Source organism: Exophiala dermatitidis (assembly GCF_000230625.1).
Source record: "Exophiala dermatitidis NIH/UT8656 unplaced genomic scaffold supercont1.8, whole genome shotgun sequence".
NCBI lineage: Eukaryota > Fungi > Ascomycota > Eurotiomycetes > Chaetothyriales > Herpotrichiellaceae > Exophiala > Exophiala dermatitidis.
In genome coordinates this window covers 212,929-229,752 of record NW_008751653.1, presented here as the reverse complement: position 1 = coordinate 229,752, position 16,824 = coordinate 212,929, and the positions used below count along the sequence as shown (strand labels likewise).

Sequence of the window (16,824 nt, the reverse complement as noted above, 5' to 3'; positions counted from 1 at the left end):
CAATCAATGATTGTGAGATGTCAACAAGTTGGTTGGTGTCCGTGTCTTGTTGCGGCGAATGACGTCGATCAGTACCGCAAAGTGTTCCGGTTCGGGGTCCACGGGCAGGTCCAGGTTCAAGTCGCCAGCCTCGCGATGGCTGCCAGTGAAGGACTGAGATCGGGCCAGCTACGTAAAGCAAGACCCGACATTCAATTCTGGGTTGAAAGGTGGTTTCGCGTCCAATTGTCCTTTTGGCAGGCTCTTAACGGGCAGACGCGCAAAAGACAACTTGAACCTGGTAGCACAAACATGTGGCATTGGACACCTGTTGACTCCGGGATTACTGTAATTATCGTCACAAGCCCGCCAAACAATGATAATGCTGCCTGTGAGCGGGGTACCACATCTCGCCGATTATTTTACTGTCGTAGTTTGTACTTCTCGACGCCCGTCAAGACCAGCATTAAATCGAGACTCTTTGCGCAACGCCTGTTTCACGCAAAAATCATTCGTTCACTTTTATATCAAAAGGCACCTAATGTACCTAACTAACATGCCGGTGTGATATCCGTTTTTTGCCTGAAGAACGCCATCTCACGGCCATGTGTCGCAGGCGATGCTGTTCCAGCAAAACTCGAACCGGAGGCTGCATCAACTGAAACGCTCATCCAGGACCTTGAAGCCCAAGAGGCGATGCCACCACTCTCGTCGGCAGGCGTCAGTTCCCCAGCCTGCCATGCCGTCTTGGATCCGGGAGCTGAACAACTCTCATGTTACAAGTACGACGCACAGCCGGGCATCGTCCTCACAACCGTAAGAGCGTTGTCGTTTCGGCTCGTTCGGGTCGCAGAGCGTAACGTCCACGCTATAGTATGTTGATGCACTGCATGGGCCAGAGGCCCAAATCTCCAGCCAGCAAATCACCGCGCAGGCAGAGCAGAGCCGCATCATGCGAGAAACTCACGTCTGCGAACCAGTGCAAATCTACTGGGTGTGAACAACCCCCAAGGCTCACGTCGTGCTTTGCCCACACTGCAGGTCACGTTCGGTGTCACTAATTATAAGCGGACAAACAAAAAGGAGTGTAGGTATATGAACGACCGTCCTACTTGCCCTCTTTTCGTCTTGCTGTGCTTGAATTGGTCGCCTGGCTCATGATCTGCCTTTGCAGAGGGGACAACTTATCAATCGCCTCCTGAGCCGCCAGAAGCTCAGAGACTTAGCTCCGGCTTGTATTGCGAGAATGGAAGCGAATCTCTCCGAGTCCCGAGCTTTCTCGTCTTTTCCTTTATTGCTCATGGTGCACTGGCAGGCACTGATTCGAGCAGTCAGCAGCTTGATAAATAGAGGGAAATGCCGCCGACGGTACCTGCAAAGCTATCTATTCATCACATGCGAGAACCCGGTTAGAGGAACTACTACTGTCGTCGTCAAGCACCGGTTGGTATCGAGGGTCTGAGCGTTAGGAGACCTTTACAGCATGAGCACTTCTTTCTAACAATCACACAGGAGGGCATCAGAGGTCCACCAAATTGTCCACACTATAGTACGTCTCTAGAGGCCCCTTGGCAACATGTTTCATCTTAGCAAGAACAAATTCATCGAGATCCCGTCTCTCTTCCTCGCTCAGTAGTCCAATTCGATCCTCGATCGAAGTAAAGGGTCCGTGATACATGTCATCAATGAAAGTCCAGTAAATTTCGTCGAACATGGAGCTATATCTTGCAGCAAGACAGACCCAGAATAGCCCATTATCGAGCGATCGCTCCATACGGGCGGACATGCGTGGCGAATCTGCCGGTGTACCATCATTTCCTTCCGTCGCCATCTCATCTTCGCATTCACGCAGAGCCTCGAGAAAGAGACGAAAACGTGGCACAAACCGCTCCACGAACTCATGGAGATTGGACTCCCACTCCTCTGGGCTTTGGAGCAATAGCCACCAGGGGGCGATGTACGCAAACTCAGCAGGCGCTACATAAGTGAATTCCCAATCGACAGCGCCCGTAACATGAAGATCTCGTAGATCAACAAGGACGTTAGAGGGCCGGAAGTCGTCGCAATACAAACGGAAGGGACCGTGGCAATGCTCCGTCGAGATGTTATGGACAATTTTCCGAAATAAGCACCGGGCCACATATTTCTTTCGGCAGTCATCTTGATCGGTGATCGCATCATTACGCTGGTGCTGGAGATGAGAAAAATGCTGATCGGCAAGCAGTGTGAGGTATTCGTCCGCAGAGTCGCAAGGTTGCGTAGGAAATACGTGAGGGGGGAGGTTTGCGGAAGTGGCCAATTCGTTCATATTGTAAGTCAACGGCCGTTTGGTAACGGTGAAACTCTCTCCGTTACACTCGAGTGCTCCGATTCGATGAAACTCTGATTTTGACAAGTGAAGGTGTAGCTTGGCCATTTCACGGTAGGCTTTTTTCAACGCTCGCTCACTTATCCTTGGATTCAGGACGGGTCGACCAGTTTGAAGTGGATCCTGGAGCAAGGTGGCTAATGATTCTCCCTCAACAAAAGACATGACAATGTAGGGCCCTGCCCAGCACGTTCCTGCTCCCAGAACATCAGGAACGGGGATGGAAGTGTATTGACGCAAGTATTTCATGACGGCAACCTCGTTATCAGCTTTCTCTCGACGGTAGATAGTCCTCCCCAGAGCAGCGAATCGAACCACAGCGTGGAATCCGTCATCGTACTTGACCTTATAGCAGATATTGAAAGAACCATTTCTCCAATGGCACGCTGCTATGGGTTTGCCGGCGCGATGTATTGCTGCGAGATGCATAGCCAGATGCTCTGGAGACTTTCGCAAAAGGGACTGCAACCAGATCGTGAAGTTCTTCTCCTGTCTTTTCTCGGCCACATGATCAAATAACATAACTTGAGCGAATCGAAAAATTGTTAGGGAGGTATGGTAGCAGGTGCAGTGGAAGTCAAATACCTAGGTAACAATGCCCAGGACTTTGCAATAAGTAAAGATGCGAAGGGGTTGGAACGGTCTGGGGACGATGAAAGTCACGTTATATTCTTGGCATTTCAACAGGTTTCCGGGCTGCTAGAAGCTCTGTAAGGGGGCCGAGGGGGCACCGCTGGCCCCTAAACACCAATGGCGTTTGCTTTCCTCACCCTGCTGAGTCAGAAATGACCGCTGCGACGACGCGAGAACGAGTAGACGTATTCTGAGGTTGCGAATCAACAAAAACAGGGAACCCAGGGGCTAAGTTGTACTGTAGGTTGTGTTGCAAGTTGCTCAGAGTCGAGGCCCCAAAAGTGCCCCCCGAGCCCGAACTGGCTTCTGATAACGGGACATCATGCCTCCAGCTCGTCCAGTGCTCGGGCCCTCTTCCCCAGGCTCCGCCGTGGCTCCCGTGAAAGTAAAACAGCCTCGCTCCTTTTCCTGAACGAACATGGTAAAGGATGAAGCACAGTTGGGGGTATATGTAATGTATATACATCCACGTCGAACTGGAGACCGTCTGGATAATGAGCATGCCAAAGCCAAAGGATGGATGTGCACATCCTCCTTCCCGCCATCCGGGTGTCCACTTATCGATCAAAGTGTTCCGTGCGCACATCAGCCAGGTTTCCCTATGGGACGAGCCATAGCCACCGAGACACCCACAACCGCGATTCAGAGGCCACAATGGTGAGACCGGCCATCGATCGCACGCTGTAGAGTCTTCTGAGCTGCTCTCCATTTGATACAAGTGCCGACATCAAGATATGCATACCAGCATAGTGCCAACGTTGCTCCCCCACTGTTGCTGCGCACAACTCGGGTCCCCTCAACTCCGGTCCCCTTAACACGGGTGTCCGCTACACACGAACGCCTCAGCTTTTCAGAACGTCATTCATGCTATCCGTCTCGAGACATTCAGATTCGTTTCCTGCTCTGCTGTCTCCGTTCATGTTGCCGTTTCAATCGTGCTGTTGTTTCGATTCACGCTGCTGTTTCGACCATGGTGTCGTTGTGACCATGCCATAGACGCCATACTGCCTTTTCGAGACGCCCCGTGCACGGGCTTTAATGTATCCGCCACAGTCACCTGGCCTCCCATCACGGCCGGCGGACCCTCGTAGCCATGTCGCGCAACAAACAGCCACCACAGGGCGACAAAAACAGTGCAACCACCCCAGATCAGACAAGCATAATTCATGCTCTGGGCATTGGTCGGCAGGGCAAAGGGGAAGCAGTAGATGACAAACCAGACCATCAGGTACGCGCAGGAGATGGCGTTGAACACGAATCCCAGAGCGCCCTTGAGCCTGAATGGACCATAGACCTCGATGTTACGTCTCCGCGTCAGAAGATGCGGGAGGATAGCCGCAACATATGACGAACTGGACATGAGGACAAACGACCCGACAAAGGCGTTGAATGCGGTCGTGGATCCGACGTAGATAGCACCCAGAACCGTGACCAAGACTGCCACCGTCACGGTCGCATTGAATGGCATCTCTAGCTTATGCGAGACTTGGCCGAGCACTTTGGGAAAAGGTGTAGCTCCGTCTCGTGCCAGAGCCCATAAAGTGCGGCCCGACGTGATGTACAGTCCGCAGACACAGATGCCGATACAGATGAGAACGAGCGTGAGCAGACCGATCGCACCGTTGGCAGATCCCGTCGCTTGGCGGTAGATCTCGGCGATCGGGTACGGCGACGTGAAGAGGGCGTCGTAGTCGTTGATCGCATAGAGGATGGCGACAAGATAGGCCAAGCCCGTGATGAAGCCGATGCTCATCTGGCATAGAATGGCAATGGGCACGTTTCGCTGCGGGTAGGGGATCTCTTCGGCAAGATGACTGGTGGTGTCTGGAGTGCCGACGGAAAAGGCGCCGTTCAGCATGCCGGCCACAAAGACGAATCCGTCGGGATATCCAATGTCGGCTGTCCATTCGGTCCAGACAAATGATGACGATGCATGTCCTGGTCGCCCGTCCATTCCAGGCATCACTGTCACCACAACGAGCGTTATCAAGAAGCCGGCAAGGATGAAGAAGATGCCAATCTCGTTGAGACGCGGCATGGCCGAATTGCAGAAGCAGACGATTGCACAGGCCACCCACGTCACAATAATGTATGTGACGAAGACGTGCCATGGCTTCGAGACGAAATCCGCATGCTTCAAAGCGTACATTTGCACCACGGTGTTAGAGAATATAAAGGTCATGGACGCGGCCCCGAGAATCCAGGCAAAACAGTTCCAGTACCCAGCAAAGAACCCCACCATTCGACCCCATCGTTTGCCTGGCGTGATAGTTGCCCAGTGGTAGACACCTGCGGACGAGGGGATTGCAGATGCCAGTTCCGCCACCGAGGCCGCAACGATCCAGTAGAACACGGACACGGTGATGAACTCGTAGAGCACGCCCGGCGGGCCACCGTTGAAGATGGCAACCAGGATAGAGCCTCCTATAGCCGGCCAGACATTGCCAACAACAAGCCCGACGCCCGCCAGAGATACCAGACTGAAGTTTCGGGACAGTTCCTGGGCGTGACCCGAAGCATTGACGAGTTCCACGGACCCTTGTTGTGTCTGCTCGGTGGCATGCGACTCCGGAGCTTCGCGTTTGTCTGCCATGGTGATAGTACCGAATAAAGCGAGTTTGAGATGGCAGATTCGCGATACAAGGGATTGGAAGATGCAAGATGCAAGCTTGGAGGAAACGTCGGATTAAACTACATGAGCATCCTCTCTGTCTCCTTCCAGTCCTTCCACGTGGAGACGGAATGCCCCCCGGGGCTCTCGGCGGCCCTGCAAAGTGGACGTTGGAGCGGCAAATCATATCCAGAAGACGATAATGTCGTCTGGTAACGCTCATTGTGCTGATTCGCGGATAAGATAGGGTTTCTCATAGACTCCAGCTTGTCACCAGATCAAACTCGGTTGGAACCACTTCTGGCTCAGTCGGTGGAAAAGGCGCCGGAGCACAGCTGCTTCTTAAGGCTTAGTGCCTCATTTCCGATCACGGTTTGTGTGGCCATTGGGTCGAGTGTCGACCTCGTGGGTAACCCGGGGGAATTGTTATCTCCAGTATTCATCGATCAAGTCAGCTGGCTGTCGATAAGGCGTAATATGTTGACAAGGGCGCGAACCAGCAGATAAAACAATGTTCTCGAATTGCAATCCGGCAGCGTGGTTCGAGTCGCAGATTGAAATTCGTAACCAGATCGCCGGGTCCGAGTCACTAGCCGGCCACTCACGGCGAAAATAATGCAGGGCTTTCAGACGCACTTTACCAAACGGCGAACGGTGCCGGTAAATGCCCATTGAACCTGACTTAGATCTGAACTATTAGGCTGACTCGACTCGATTCAGACGGTGCTCAAAAAGCTTGAATGTCAGTGCAGCTATGATACCTACGCTCAACCAGATAACCGATCCAGTCCAAGTCCGATCATTGGCAAGCTTGACCGCGCTCGGGCCTCCGAATATCGCAGAATTGAGGTCCAAACGGTTGATTTATGGAAGTCAAATCCCCATAACGTCAACATATGGCCAACCATTCTCCCTCGCTGTCAGGAAAGCTGCCGGGCATGCCAGATCACGGCCATCGCAACCAGTTGCCGATCTCCAGCCATGTCCCAACTGGGTGCAAACGCAAACGCCCTAACCGTTAGTCGGAATTGAGACTATTATTGACTGACATCAGTTGGCCACGCAGCTGGTAAATATTGAGTGATGAACCCGACTGCGCTGCCGAGGTCTGCTCTGAACCGTCATGACAGGCCCTCAGGGTCGGCAGCGCCGGCTGCTCTTCTTCAAGCCTTTCAAAATCTGGTCGTGCGACCACCTGGATCAGCAGCGACAGTGAGAACACTGCTGCCGCTGCAGCTGCCGTCGTCGCTGCCATTGTCGCCGTTACTGTCACCGTCGCCAGCATGGCAGATCTAGATTCAGGGGCGGACATGGCGCCAAAGCCGGGCTTCACCGCCGAAGCATTCTCATTATATGGCGTGGGAGTGGTTTTCATCATCGCGCGTCTGTATGTGTTCTCATGGGGAGGTTGGGGGTTGATTGTCAGTCGACTAACGGTTTGGGGTGCGGGCAGCGCAGGAAAAATCCGGCGGGTTGGATTCAACAACCTCGAAATTGACGATGGGTTCATCGCATGGGGCCTGATATGGTACACGATTCTGTGCGTGTCGCTCCATGAGATGGCCACCGGGATCGGCTCGAATTTCATGACCGCCAAAGAAGAAGCAACTCTCACGCCAGAGACCACGGCGCAACGAGTCCGCGGGAGCAAATGGGTCTATGTTTCGGAACACGCGATGCTCATGACCATTTGGAGCATGAAGGCGGCCATGCTCGTGCTGTATGCGAGGATCACGTACGTCGCGAACGCCGCAAGTCTCGTTCACGCATGATGGCATGTTTTCGACTTGCCGTCACTGTCCACTATCGAATCGACGGAGCTGAGCTGACTGGAGATATTGTTGCAAACAGTGACGGCCTTCGCCAACAAAGACTCCTCATGGCACTTGTCGTATGGGTCTGTTGTGCATTCCTGGGAGACGAGTTGTCGCTGTTCCTTATGTGCCGACCTATCTCGCAGCATTGGGCCGTTCCAACTCGTGACCGTGAGTCTAGACTTTCTGGATTTGCGATTGTCGTTTGCGATTGTCGTTGGGATCTCGCTGACCGAGTCTGGGCTTTTTTCCTGCTTAGCCACTCAATGCGCCGCGTACCGGGACTATCAGATCGTCAACGCTGTATTCAACATCTCGACCGACATCCTGATTCTGGTGTTTGGCCTTCCGCCAGTTCTGAAGGCCCGACTGTCCATCCAGCAGAAGGTGCTGTTGACCTTCCTTTTCGGCATTGGGATATTCGTTATTGCTGCCGCCACTGCTCGAGCCGTTTACTGTCTGGTTCCGTCTCTGATCTCATATGTGTACATGTACTGGTACTTTCGTGAGGCGTCGGTGGCCGTCTATGTCACCACGTTGCCGGGTCTTTGGGTGTTCTTGCGTGAATTCTTCCCCTTCCTCGGGAGATTCACCAGTTGCAGCGGCAGCAAGCACACCGAGTCACATTCAATCAAGGATCCCACCCCCTCCCGACGTCGACCGAGCAAATATCGCCACCCCTTGGACGCCAAAAGCTTTGATTTCACGTTAGACATGTGGCCCACCAGCGGGACCACGATCAGCGGGCCACACCGCGAGAGCGCGATACTATCAGGCGGCCAGAGTCGTGGTCATGGTCATGGCTATGGTCAAATGAGTGAAGCGCGCTCGATGAAACTTCTCTCGGACGACCATGTGGATCATGATATTCGACAGGAAGCCTCCTTCCGTGTGGAGAACATGCCCGATGTGGAGAAGGGATGATGTGACATATGGCTCAGAATGAGCTGAGATATACAATATTCCCACCAATGGCTTGTTCGATTGTTGGGCTCTTTCAGCAGACGCGGCATATATTGAGCTTGAATTGGCCGAACAAAGCACTAGATCAGGTTCGTGGCGCTTCGATAAGTGCCCATTACGATCTGAAGAAGAATCTCTTGGCACAGTAAAATACCTATAACGGCCGCGACAGACATGGAACGTGGGGGATGATACGCTACTGTGCGTTTGTCATGACATGAGTTTGTGGACTGTTGTCTACCTTATGCTTCCCAGTTTGGCCGACCTCCTCTTCTGCTGGAGCAGCTCGCACAACCAGATTCATCCGTTCAGCTGTTGCCAAATCGTGTTGCAACCCAAAGACCATATCTCCGCGATAGCCCTGTGGGTAAAATGGCGTCAACAAGGAAGAACGCCCACAGGTGCTGCCTATGGGACCATACCTGCTTGGGACACCACCATACCTCCCCAGGCCGGGACTCGCGGCGATTCACCAGTGAGTCGCTAGTTTGACTTCTTGGATGATGGCCTTGAGACTTTCCACGTCTTCTGTCTTCCAGATACATGCACTGTCTAGCCGGTCCAAGTTGTTCTGGAGGATCTTTCTGTGTCCGTCGTCGTGCACGGTCTTCAGCGACTCCTGTCCCAGGGTGACGAGGGTGCGACACTCTCGAGCTGCGGCCCAGAAGTCGTTGACAAGTGCAGGATAATAGGAGGTGTCGTAAGGAACCTGCATGTCGGAGTCCTCGCCGGCCTCGAGCTTCCATAGCCACTCTTGCATATGTTCAGGTCGCTTGGCGTCTGAATAGAAATGAGCAAACATGGTGCCCGTGACCACTTCCTCATGTCTGGCATTGAAGAATGGTCGGGGAACCCAGAGGACGTGCCTCTGAAATTCTGCCGAGCAGATTGTAAGATCGAGAGCTCTCTGATCATAGGCATGTTCTAGGTCTTCTTCCGGTCGCCAAATAGGGTAGCCGAAGGCTTTGGTCAAGATGGTCACCGACCGAGGATGCACACGGGTGAAGAAGATCCCCGTGTTCATGCCCCATTCGTCGTGGGCAATGACCACGTTAGTATCCTCAAACACTTTGTCCGATATGTTTGGGACGAAGACTTCCAAGGGTATCTCCCGGTTGATAGCAACGCTGTCTGCATCAAACCACATGAGCCACTCGAGGCGTGTGTCTTGCGGCTTCGAGAGTTCGTGCACTAGCAATGATATGAGATATAGAGTCTTGCTCCAGTATCCCTCGGCCACTTCTCTCCGGAGAACATATAGCGGATAGTTGTGCCGAGCGGCATGGCGAGCGTGAGAGTCAATGGCGCGGTCGTACAGGGCGGTGTCGTTGCCGTAGGCCATGCTGACCAGTCCAATGTGGCCACGGTCCCCATGTGCGAGAAGTGTACTCGGCGTCTGAGACTCTGCAAGCACTTCGTAGGTATGATTTTCTTGCTCACCGGGCGCCTCGGGTCGAAGGAACTGGGTGTTATCAAACGGAGTGATTACAAAGATGATAAGTAGGACAATGGCCACCGAGGCCCACAGCCGGAAACCGAGCCGTTGTGAGCTGCCAGTGGTTGGCATTGCCCATGCCGAGAACGCCATTTGGTCGAAGGTCATTGTGGTTAAGAGCTGCTTCGAAGGCTAAGTGCGACAGAACAATGAATCTAGCGCAGAAATAGAAGTTCGCCGCCGGTTGGGTAGCAAGCAGATCGTGGTGGGCAATTCTGAATCCGACGCTGACCTTGAAGAGAAGGAAGAGGTCTAGGAAGGCAGGAGGGAGAAACAACAATGCGCCTAGGCACAGGAATAGAAATCTGCCTACCCTCTAAAGCGGGCAGGTCTCCTTAGGAAGTTTTGGGCCGGGCAGTGAGCTCAGAGGAGCTGGAAAGATGCGGTGAGGCAAGGGAAAGGAACAGCACCGAATCCAGATGCTGGACGGAAAGTTCGCCTCCACCTAGATAGCGATCAGCTTTGATAGGCGGTTCTGAACCCAGTAACTGCCTCAACAGAGACGAGGAGAGGTGGCGAGGCAGGGATTATGAACAGCGCAGAGTCAAGAGAAGACCGGGGTGCTCGGCGGCAAGCAGCTAGAAAGCAGCATATGGCATGGAGTATTTGGCCCAACAATGAGCGGTCTCAGAGAAGATGTGTGATGCGTCAAGGTCGTGTTAAGGAACAACAAGCAGGTCAGTGCTCCAGAAAGGGGCAGAAGAAGATGGGGATATGCGGTAGCTGTGTAAAGCACACAACAGGTCACTGTGCAAGACAAGTTGTGGGCGATGGTCTCACCGGCCGAGAGAGCAGAGCGTTCCCTGTCCCAACTCGAAGCCCAAAGGGGGCACATGTTGTATTGTCGTCCTGTCTCATGTGCTCGCTGGACGATGCAGGAAAGGCGCCATAGGATTGCGTTGCCGTTCAACATCTTGCACCAGTTGGCAGAGGAGGGAGCCAGCACCTGTGTCGGATGGCGCATCCCTGCGGTGCTGGTGGCTGGCTGCATCTGACGACTTCATGCTCAGGCAAAGGATAAGCCACGTAGCTTGCATCTTGCGTCAGGATTGTTGCCAACACTGTGATAGTACCGTCTGAGCTTTTGTGAGGTTGATGATATTGTAGGAGACTGTCGGTCAGCGTTTGCCAAGGGTATGCAAGCCACGACATCGCATTCCAGCCGTGAAAAGAAAGCGAGAGTCCGGATGCTAGTCGGTGGGCCCAACTTGAAGGGGCCGGTCGCCCTCTACCGAGTCCGGTCCGCACTTTGCAGGGATCAGGCTCCCTCGTCCGGGGAAGAATGATCCCAGCATCCTGTGCAGCAGCAGCATCCGTAGTTTTGCAACTTGAAGTGCATGTCTCAGCCCAGCAACAGATGGCACTTGTTCTCGCTAAATCGTTGCAGGGTTGCTTGATGCTGTAACATATGTGCTTGTATCTGAGTGAGGAAGGGCCGACTTGAACGGTTCTAGAGAAGTAAAGCCCGTGACGTAAAGATGGGAACGACAGAATGAAGGAGCCAAACCCCCACGTCGCTGGAAGGACGATCTATCAACTTGGACGCCTATCGTTGTCACAATCACACTACCGCTGGTCAGAGGACAAGGTGCCAGGTACGCAGTTCACGGATGTAACAGCCCAATGCTAGCTGTTGTGTCGGCCCGCCCCTGGTCGTCTGAGGCTGGCGGCACATTTCTGGTTTCCCTGCTTGTGCAAAAGATCCGGCTCTCATTGCGGGCGCTGTGGTTTTGGGATGACCATCTTAAAGGAAGACCAGTGGAGATCTCAACGCATTTGCACACCGACTCTCGCCTATCTCAATGTTCAGACCAGCGCCACAGGAAATGAGAAGTCTGCCGGAGCAGAGATCGAGATGGCCTGCATCTTGTCTCTGTGCCGGTCGGAAGCCCTGGGACCGTGGCTTTCAGCGGGACAAAATGTCTGCCTGAGCTGGGATCGAGATGAGCCAGGATGATATCCACGCCGTACCTTGTCTATCCACAGGATGTAAGCCCCTGAATCGTCGCTCTCAATCTGACGCAGAAACCAACTATCATCGGGGGGAAGCTTGTAATTTCAGGGTCAAAGCGCTCCGCCACCTGGGTGTTGAAAGGCAGTCGAGTTGAGCACAGCGTCATTCTGCTGGCCGTAGTTACCTAAGTCCTGTGTGCTGTAGTGGCAATGTCTACTTTGCTAGCAGTCACTTTCAGTGTGTCCTAGAAAGTAACAGACACCGAGAGTCAGTGTGCTTAGTCTTTCGGGGTAAGACGCCTACCACCCGGGTACAGTAGGACGGGAACCGTCTTCGGGGGTTTACACGCTTGTTGTTTCGACGTTGATGCTCTGCTGCCGGGTGCTTGAGGGATCACTCGAGCCGAGTACAACCGGAACATCCTGCTGGTGCTGGGACCTCTTGTGCTGACGGCAAAACACCAAACACGGCAAGCACAGTATCTGTTGCTACCAGCATCTTCCGTCACTTGATGTACCAGCAATGGTCTCAGGCTCTTCCAAGAAGTTCATCCTTTTGGCTGGGATACTGCTAGTAGTCGGTTATGTCACCTTTGTCCAAGATGACAGAGTCGGGCAACTTCCACATTTTGGGCATGGCATGGGAAGACTCATTCCATCAAAATCTCAACCCTCCGCCAGTGACCTTTCGCATGCGACCCCTCCCACGAGGAGACCAGAGCTCAGTCCGATAGATGGCCAGCCCAAAGCCTTTCGGCCGACCAGACCAACCACGCCGTCTTCTCCACAAAAGGGCACAAAACAATCTCCAGTAGAACAGCGACCGAGTTCAACTCGGCCGGAGCAAGGCTTACGACCAGGCCTTCTCGATTCTGAACCACTTGGAACTGTGCATTCGCCCTCCGGAGGAGACCCAGGGACTTCATCGCCACCATTGCCTGACGTCCCAGCAGATGCCGAGTCGCCCAAAACTCCAAGCTCGTATCGAGAAATATTCTCTGTGTCGCATTCCAACGGCAGCTACTTTGAAATTGAATTTCCAGGGTACAGGATCTTCAACCCGAACATTCTCCCACACCCAAGCAGGCTCGACACATGGATTGTTGTTGCGCAGAAAGAGCGTGGCGGTGACGAATTTGAAGCAGTCGAGCTGGCCTGTGAGGCGGTGTTCGATGACCAAAAGGAAACCTTGATATGCACAACGACACCCTCACCACTGCCAGTCAAGTCAACCACGGGCGGGCTTTGCAAAGGCGAACTCGAGTGGTTCAACGGGGTTGCCGGCCCGCACGACGCGCGTGTCTTCCACGGACCCAAAGTGCCGTATATCATATACGGGTCGCGATCCGGGTATACCTGCTTCGGACAATGGATCCAGGATTTCCGAAAGCTCGTTGGGCCGGACGAGCATGACACCTCTGCTGTCTCCTCGTCGTCGAACCTGTTTGCCATCGGCACCGAACTCCGTCGACCGAGCTCATTCGGTGAGTTCGAGAAGAACTGGTTTGTGTTCTGGGACAAGCAGGGCCAAATGTACGCGCACTTCGACCTCGCTCCGCACCGGAGCTTTGCCAGGTTGGACTTTGACGGGTCGACTGTTGGCGACGATCTGGGGCCAGCGACTGCCTCGACAGATGGATCATGTGTGGCTCAGTACCTGGCTCCAGATGCTTCTGAACAAGGAGTGGACAAAGGTAGTGGTGGGAGTGGCAAGACATCTTTGCACCAAGCGACCAACTCCCTTTTGGTGACGCTGTGCAACCGCTTGGATCCGACATGCAAGGCCAATGAAGAGAACACTTTCATCATGGCAGTGGTGCAACAGAAGTTTTACTATCCATATCACAATGTGTATCGGCCATACGTTGTCCTGTTCCGGCAGACCGCGCCGTTCGCCCTGTATGCCATATCGCAGAAGCCGCTGTGGTTTCATGGGCACCGAAAAGTCGCAAAGCACGAGCGAAGGGCAACAGGACAAACACATTCAGCCGGGACCGCAGAAGAGCTGGGCAATGAGCCTGGGCCAACACGAGCTGAAGACCAGGAGCTCCCTGAAAACCAGGCCGAGATGTTCTTCGTCACCAGCATGAGTTGGAAGAATCGCGGACAGACGTACCACGGATACTTGGACGACGTGTTGTTTTTGACATTTGGAATCGAAGACAATCGCGCCGGCGCCATCGACATCCGTGCGGGGGACTTGCTGCAGGATCTGGGCTTGTGCGGCGAAGGAATGCATTGAGTTGGACTGTCTTTATACAACGTTGTAGGCTAACACAGGTACAGTCCTGGACCTGCGGGAGCCTATGCGTATATTATGTTGATCTACCAATGTTCACATCTGGCCATGGCTTTCTCTTGCAGCCTTTCGTCGCAACGTAACCCATCTTACTCATTGGCGTTACCGAGCCCCTTGCTCACCTCACTTCAGCTCGGAGCATAGCCCCAAGTCCTGCAGCAAGTCAGCCGCAACAACATCAATGGCTCCCGACCGAGACTGCTCAATCCCAAAAGCGAGGAAAAGAATATCGTCCATGTACCCGTGATACTTTTGCCCGTGTGCTCTCCAGTTGATGCTCCTAATGTAGAACATTTCAGAGTGGTTCTCAGGAAGCGCATCGCTGTCCTGCCAGTGGACATTGCCGCTGAGCCTTGAGAACTTGGATCTCCCCGAAATCCAGAATGGCTTTGCTGATATACCATGCAAGGCAAAGGGCTCCGACTGCTGGAACAGCATCGCATACGGCTCGTAGACGCCGTGGCCGTCGAAGTTGGTCTTGTAGTGAAACAGTGCCAGAATGAACGTGTTCTTGTCCGTCGGCATGCAGTCAGGATCCGATCGCATGCACAACGTGATGGCCAAAGAGTTGGTAGCTTGTTGGACCGCAGAGGTATCAAGCATGGCAGGAGGCATATACCGAGCCATACACCTTGAATCATTGTCGACAGTCACCGGGGCAAGATCAGGTCCGCTCGAGCCATCGGGCCCAATCCTTGAAAACACTCTCTGGGGAACGATCTCACTGTGCGCGTGGATGTTGCCGACAGTATCCCAGAAGACGAAAAAGTTCTTCTCGACGCCCTTGTATGGTGGCGGACGTTGCAACTCGGTTGGCTCAGTGAAATCTTTGGCCAGGACGGCCTCGATGCGGTAGTCGTCCACAGCATTCTGAAGTCTTGCATCCACATCCCCATACAGGTGTATGCTGAATGCGATCCATAGACAAGGTAAGGCGCCACGGGGCCATAGAACAAGCGAGCATCCCGTGGACCATATTCGAAATTGAAGTGCGCAAGCTCGTCCTCACAGTTGCCTCGGGTTGCTTTCACAGGGAGAACAGCAGGCTCAGCCATACAAATGAGTACATCATTCATGAATCCGGCGTTACAGATCAGCGGCAAAGAGTGGCCAACCGGACTCTTGTTCGGGATTTGCTGCACAATAACAATCCACGCATCAAACTTCGTGGGATGAGGTATAATGGTCGGATTGAAGCCTGCGCTTCCTCCCAGGTGGATGGGAAAGTAGGTTCCGGTTGCTGTCGAGTTGGAGTGCAGGATACGGTATGCTGACGTGTCGATCACCGGCTGGCCGTCGTCGTCAATCGTGAGCAGATGAGAAGGCGCCAGGATATCAACATTGGCTATACCCTCGTTGGGGGGGTCGAGTGATTGTGAAGCGGGAGCATTGTTGTCAGGTTTCGGGTTGTCCACTGGCTGCTCAACGGGTATTGCCACACGACGACGTTTGCTTGAAAGCAAGAGACCGAGCACTAAGATAGGAGCCACAATGGCAATCAGCGCTTTGTAAGCTCGGATCATCATGATGGGGTTGTTGCATCAAATGTCTAGATGAGCTTCAGAACAAGAATGAGGGTGCTGAATTCAGACGATATCCTGTTAGAGGAATCTGGCAGCCGAAATCTGCGTGCAACGACCAGGTCCCGGCTGACGGACTTAAGACACAGTCTTAGTGGCTGCTATCCTGAGACGTCGTGAGGAATATCAACCGCAGGTGGGCAGTGTCTTTGACGGGTACGATCAGGTTGCCGCTGGAGTGAAGGAAACCCCAACTGTGCAGCAGGATCCAGGGGACCAGAAGAAGGTGACCAGCACATATCCGCTTCTGCTGCAGGAGTAAGGGGACCAGGAAAGATGATCGGCTAGCCCAGCCCTTGTGTGAGTCCATAGCCGACGGAGGGCTGAAGTGATTAGCTACCTCAGAGGGCCTGGACGTGCCACAGCGTACTGTGATTGCGAGATGATAGCCTCCGCCATTCACGCAAGAATAGTACAGCCGACAACAGCCCGGTTTGGAATCCTCTGTGGCGTATTTGGCTGGCGAAGGGACATACCTTTGTGTAGGTTTGGTCAGAGTCCACACTGAAAGGCTGTACACGCCCCTCGCTCGACTGTAGTTGCGCCATGATCGACGAATGCCATACTTCGCTGAAGCCCGGCCTGGAGTGTGGATTGCACTGAACAGGGGTCGTGGGCTCTCAGCTGGACTCGCGGTGTTGTGGGCTGGATCGAGTTGTTCCCGGGCGTTGGTAGCGGAGTCTCAGTTTTTCGAGTGTCGGTCTCCACCATGTTACAGGGGTACCCTGCACCCAGCATCTCGGGCTGGTGGCGCCTCAGGAGATGAATCTCTAGTCTAGAGCGCAGAAGTAGAGACCAACAGGTTCCTGCTGAAGGTCTAGACACACCCTTGGTTTGTGGTCGTCTTCCGATCGAACCTCAGCCGGGAGCCCCTCTCAGGGAGGAGCTGACGGTAAAGCATTGCAACGCCTGACACGTTGGCCACCCTGCTGTGTCGACACATCGTAGTTGAGGTAATACTTGTTCTAACCCCAAGAAGCCCGTCGTCACGGGTTTAGTCGACGTGTCTGTGGGGGGCGAGATCAACGCTCTGTCATGATTGTGACGATTGTGGCCCGACACACTTTGGAGTGATGGATAGGCTACAGGGGAGTGTCCCACATGGCACAGCGAGGTTTGCTCACCGTGT

The 16,824-nt window shown here is 53.7% G+C and overlaps 6 protein-coding genes across 6 annotated transcripts; 2 read left to right on the top strand and 4 right to left on the bottom strand.

Annotated features, from left to right (window-relative positions):
- Positions 1-1,430: 1,430 nt before the first annotated feature.
- On the bottom strand, positions 1,431-2,869 carry HMPREF1120_08849 (uncharacterized protein; the record flags this gene model as incomplete). Its single annotated transcript, XM_009163118.1, has 1 exon — positions 1,431-2,869. The coding sequence occupies one exon, from the start codon at positions 2,867-2,869 to the stop codon at positions 1,499-1,501; it is 1,371 nt and encodes a 456-aa protein (XP_009161366.1). The 3' UTR covers positions 1,431-1,498.
- Positions 2,870-3,896: 1,027 nt separating this feature from the next.
- On the bottom strand, positions 3,897-5,573 carry HMPREF1120_08848 (uncharacterized protein; the record flags this gene model as incomplete). The annotated part of the gene is made up of 1 exon (XM_009163117.1): positions 3,897-5,573. One exon carries the CDS (start codon positions 5,571-5,573, stop codon positions 3,897-3,899), a length of 1,677 nt encoding a protein of 558 aa, XP_009161365.1.
- A 440-nt stretch (positions 5,574-6,013) lies between these two features.
- Positions 6,014-10,634, top strand: HMPREF1120_08846 (uncharacterized protein). The gene is made up of 5 exons (XM_009163115.1): positions 6,014-6,251; positions 6,312-6,978; positions 7,045-7,326; positions 7,443-7,576; positions 7,665-10,634. Exons 2-5 carry the CDS (start codon positions 6,875-6,877, stop codon positions 8,327-8,329), a joined length of 1,185 nt encoding a protein of 394 aa, XP_009161363.1. The 5' UTR covers positions 6,014-6,251; positions 6,312-6,874; the 3' UTR covers positions 8,330-10,634.
- On the bottom strand, positions 8,838-9,971 carry HMPREF1120_08847 (uncharacterized protein; the record flags this gene model as incomplete). Its single annotated transcript, XM_009163116.1, has 1 exon — positions 8,838-9,971. One exon carries the CDS (start codon positions 9,969-9,971, stop codon positions 8,838-8,840), a length of 1,134 nt encoding a protein of 377 aa, XP_009161364.1.
- Positions 10,635-11,191: 557 nt separating the features above from the next.
- Positions 11,192-15,811, top strand: HMPREF1120_08844 (uncharacterized protein). The gene has a single exon (XM_009163113.1). The coding sequence runs from the start codon at positions 12,340-12,342 to the stop codon at positions 14,056-14,058; it is 1,719 nt and encodes a 572-aa protein (XP_009161361.1). The 5' UTR covers positions 11,192-12,339; the 3' UTR covers positions 14,059-15,811.
- HMPREF1120_08845 (uncharacterized protein) lies at positions 14,239-15,641 on the bottom strand (the record flags this gene model as incomplete). The annotated part of the gene is made up of 2 exons (XM_009163114.1): positions 14,239-14,985; positions 15,042-15,641. 2 exons carry the CDS (start codon positions 15,639-15,641, stop codon positions 14,239-14,241), a joined length of 1,347 nt encoding a protein of 448 aa, XP_009161362.1.
- Positions 15,812-16,824: the final 1,013 nt, after the last annotated feature.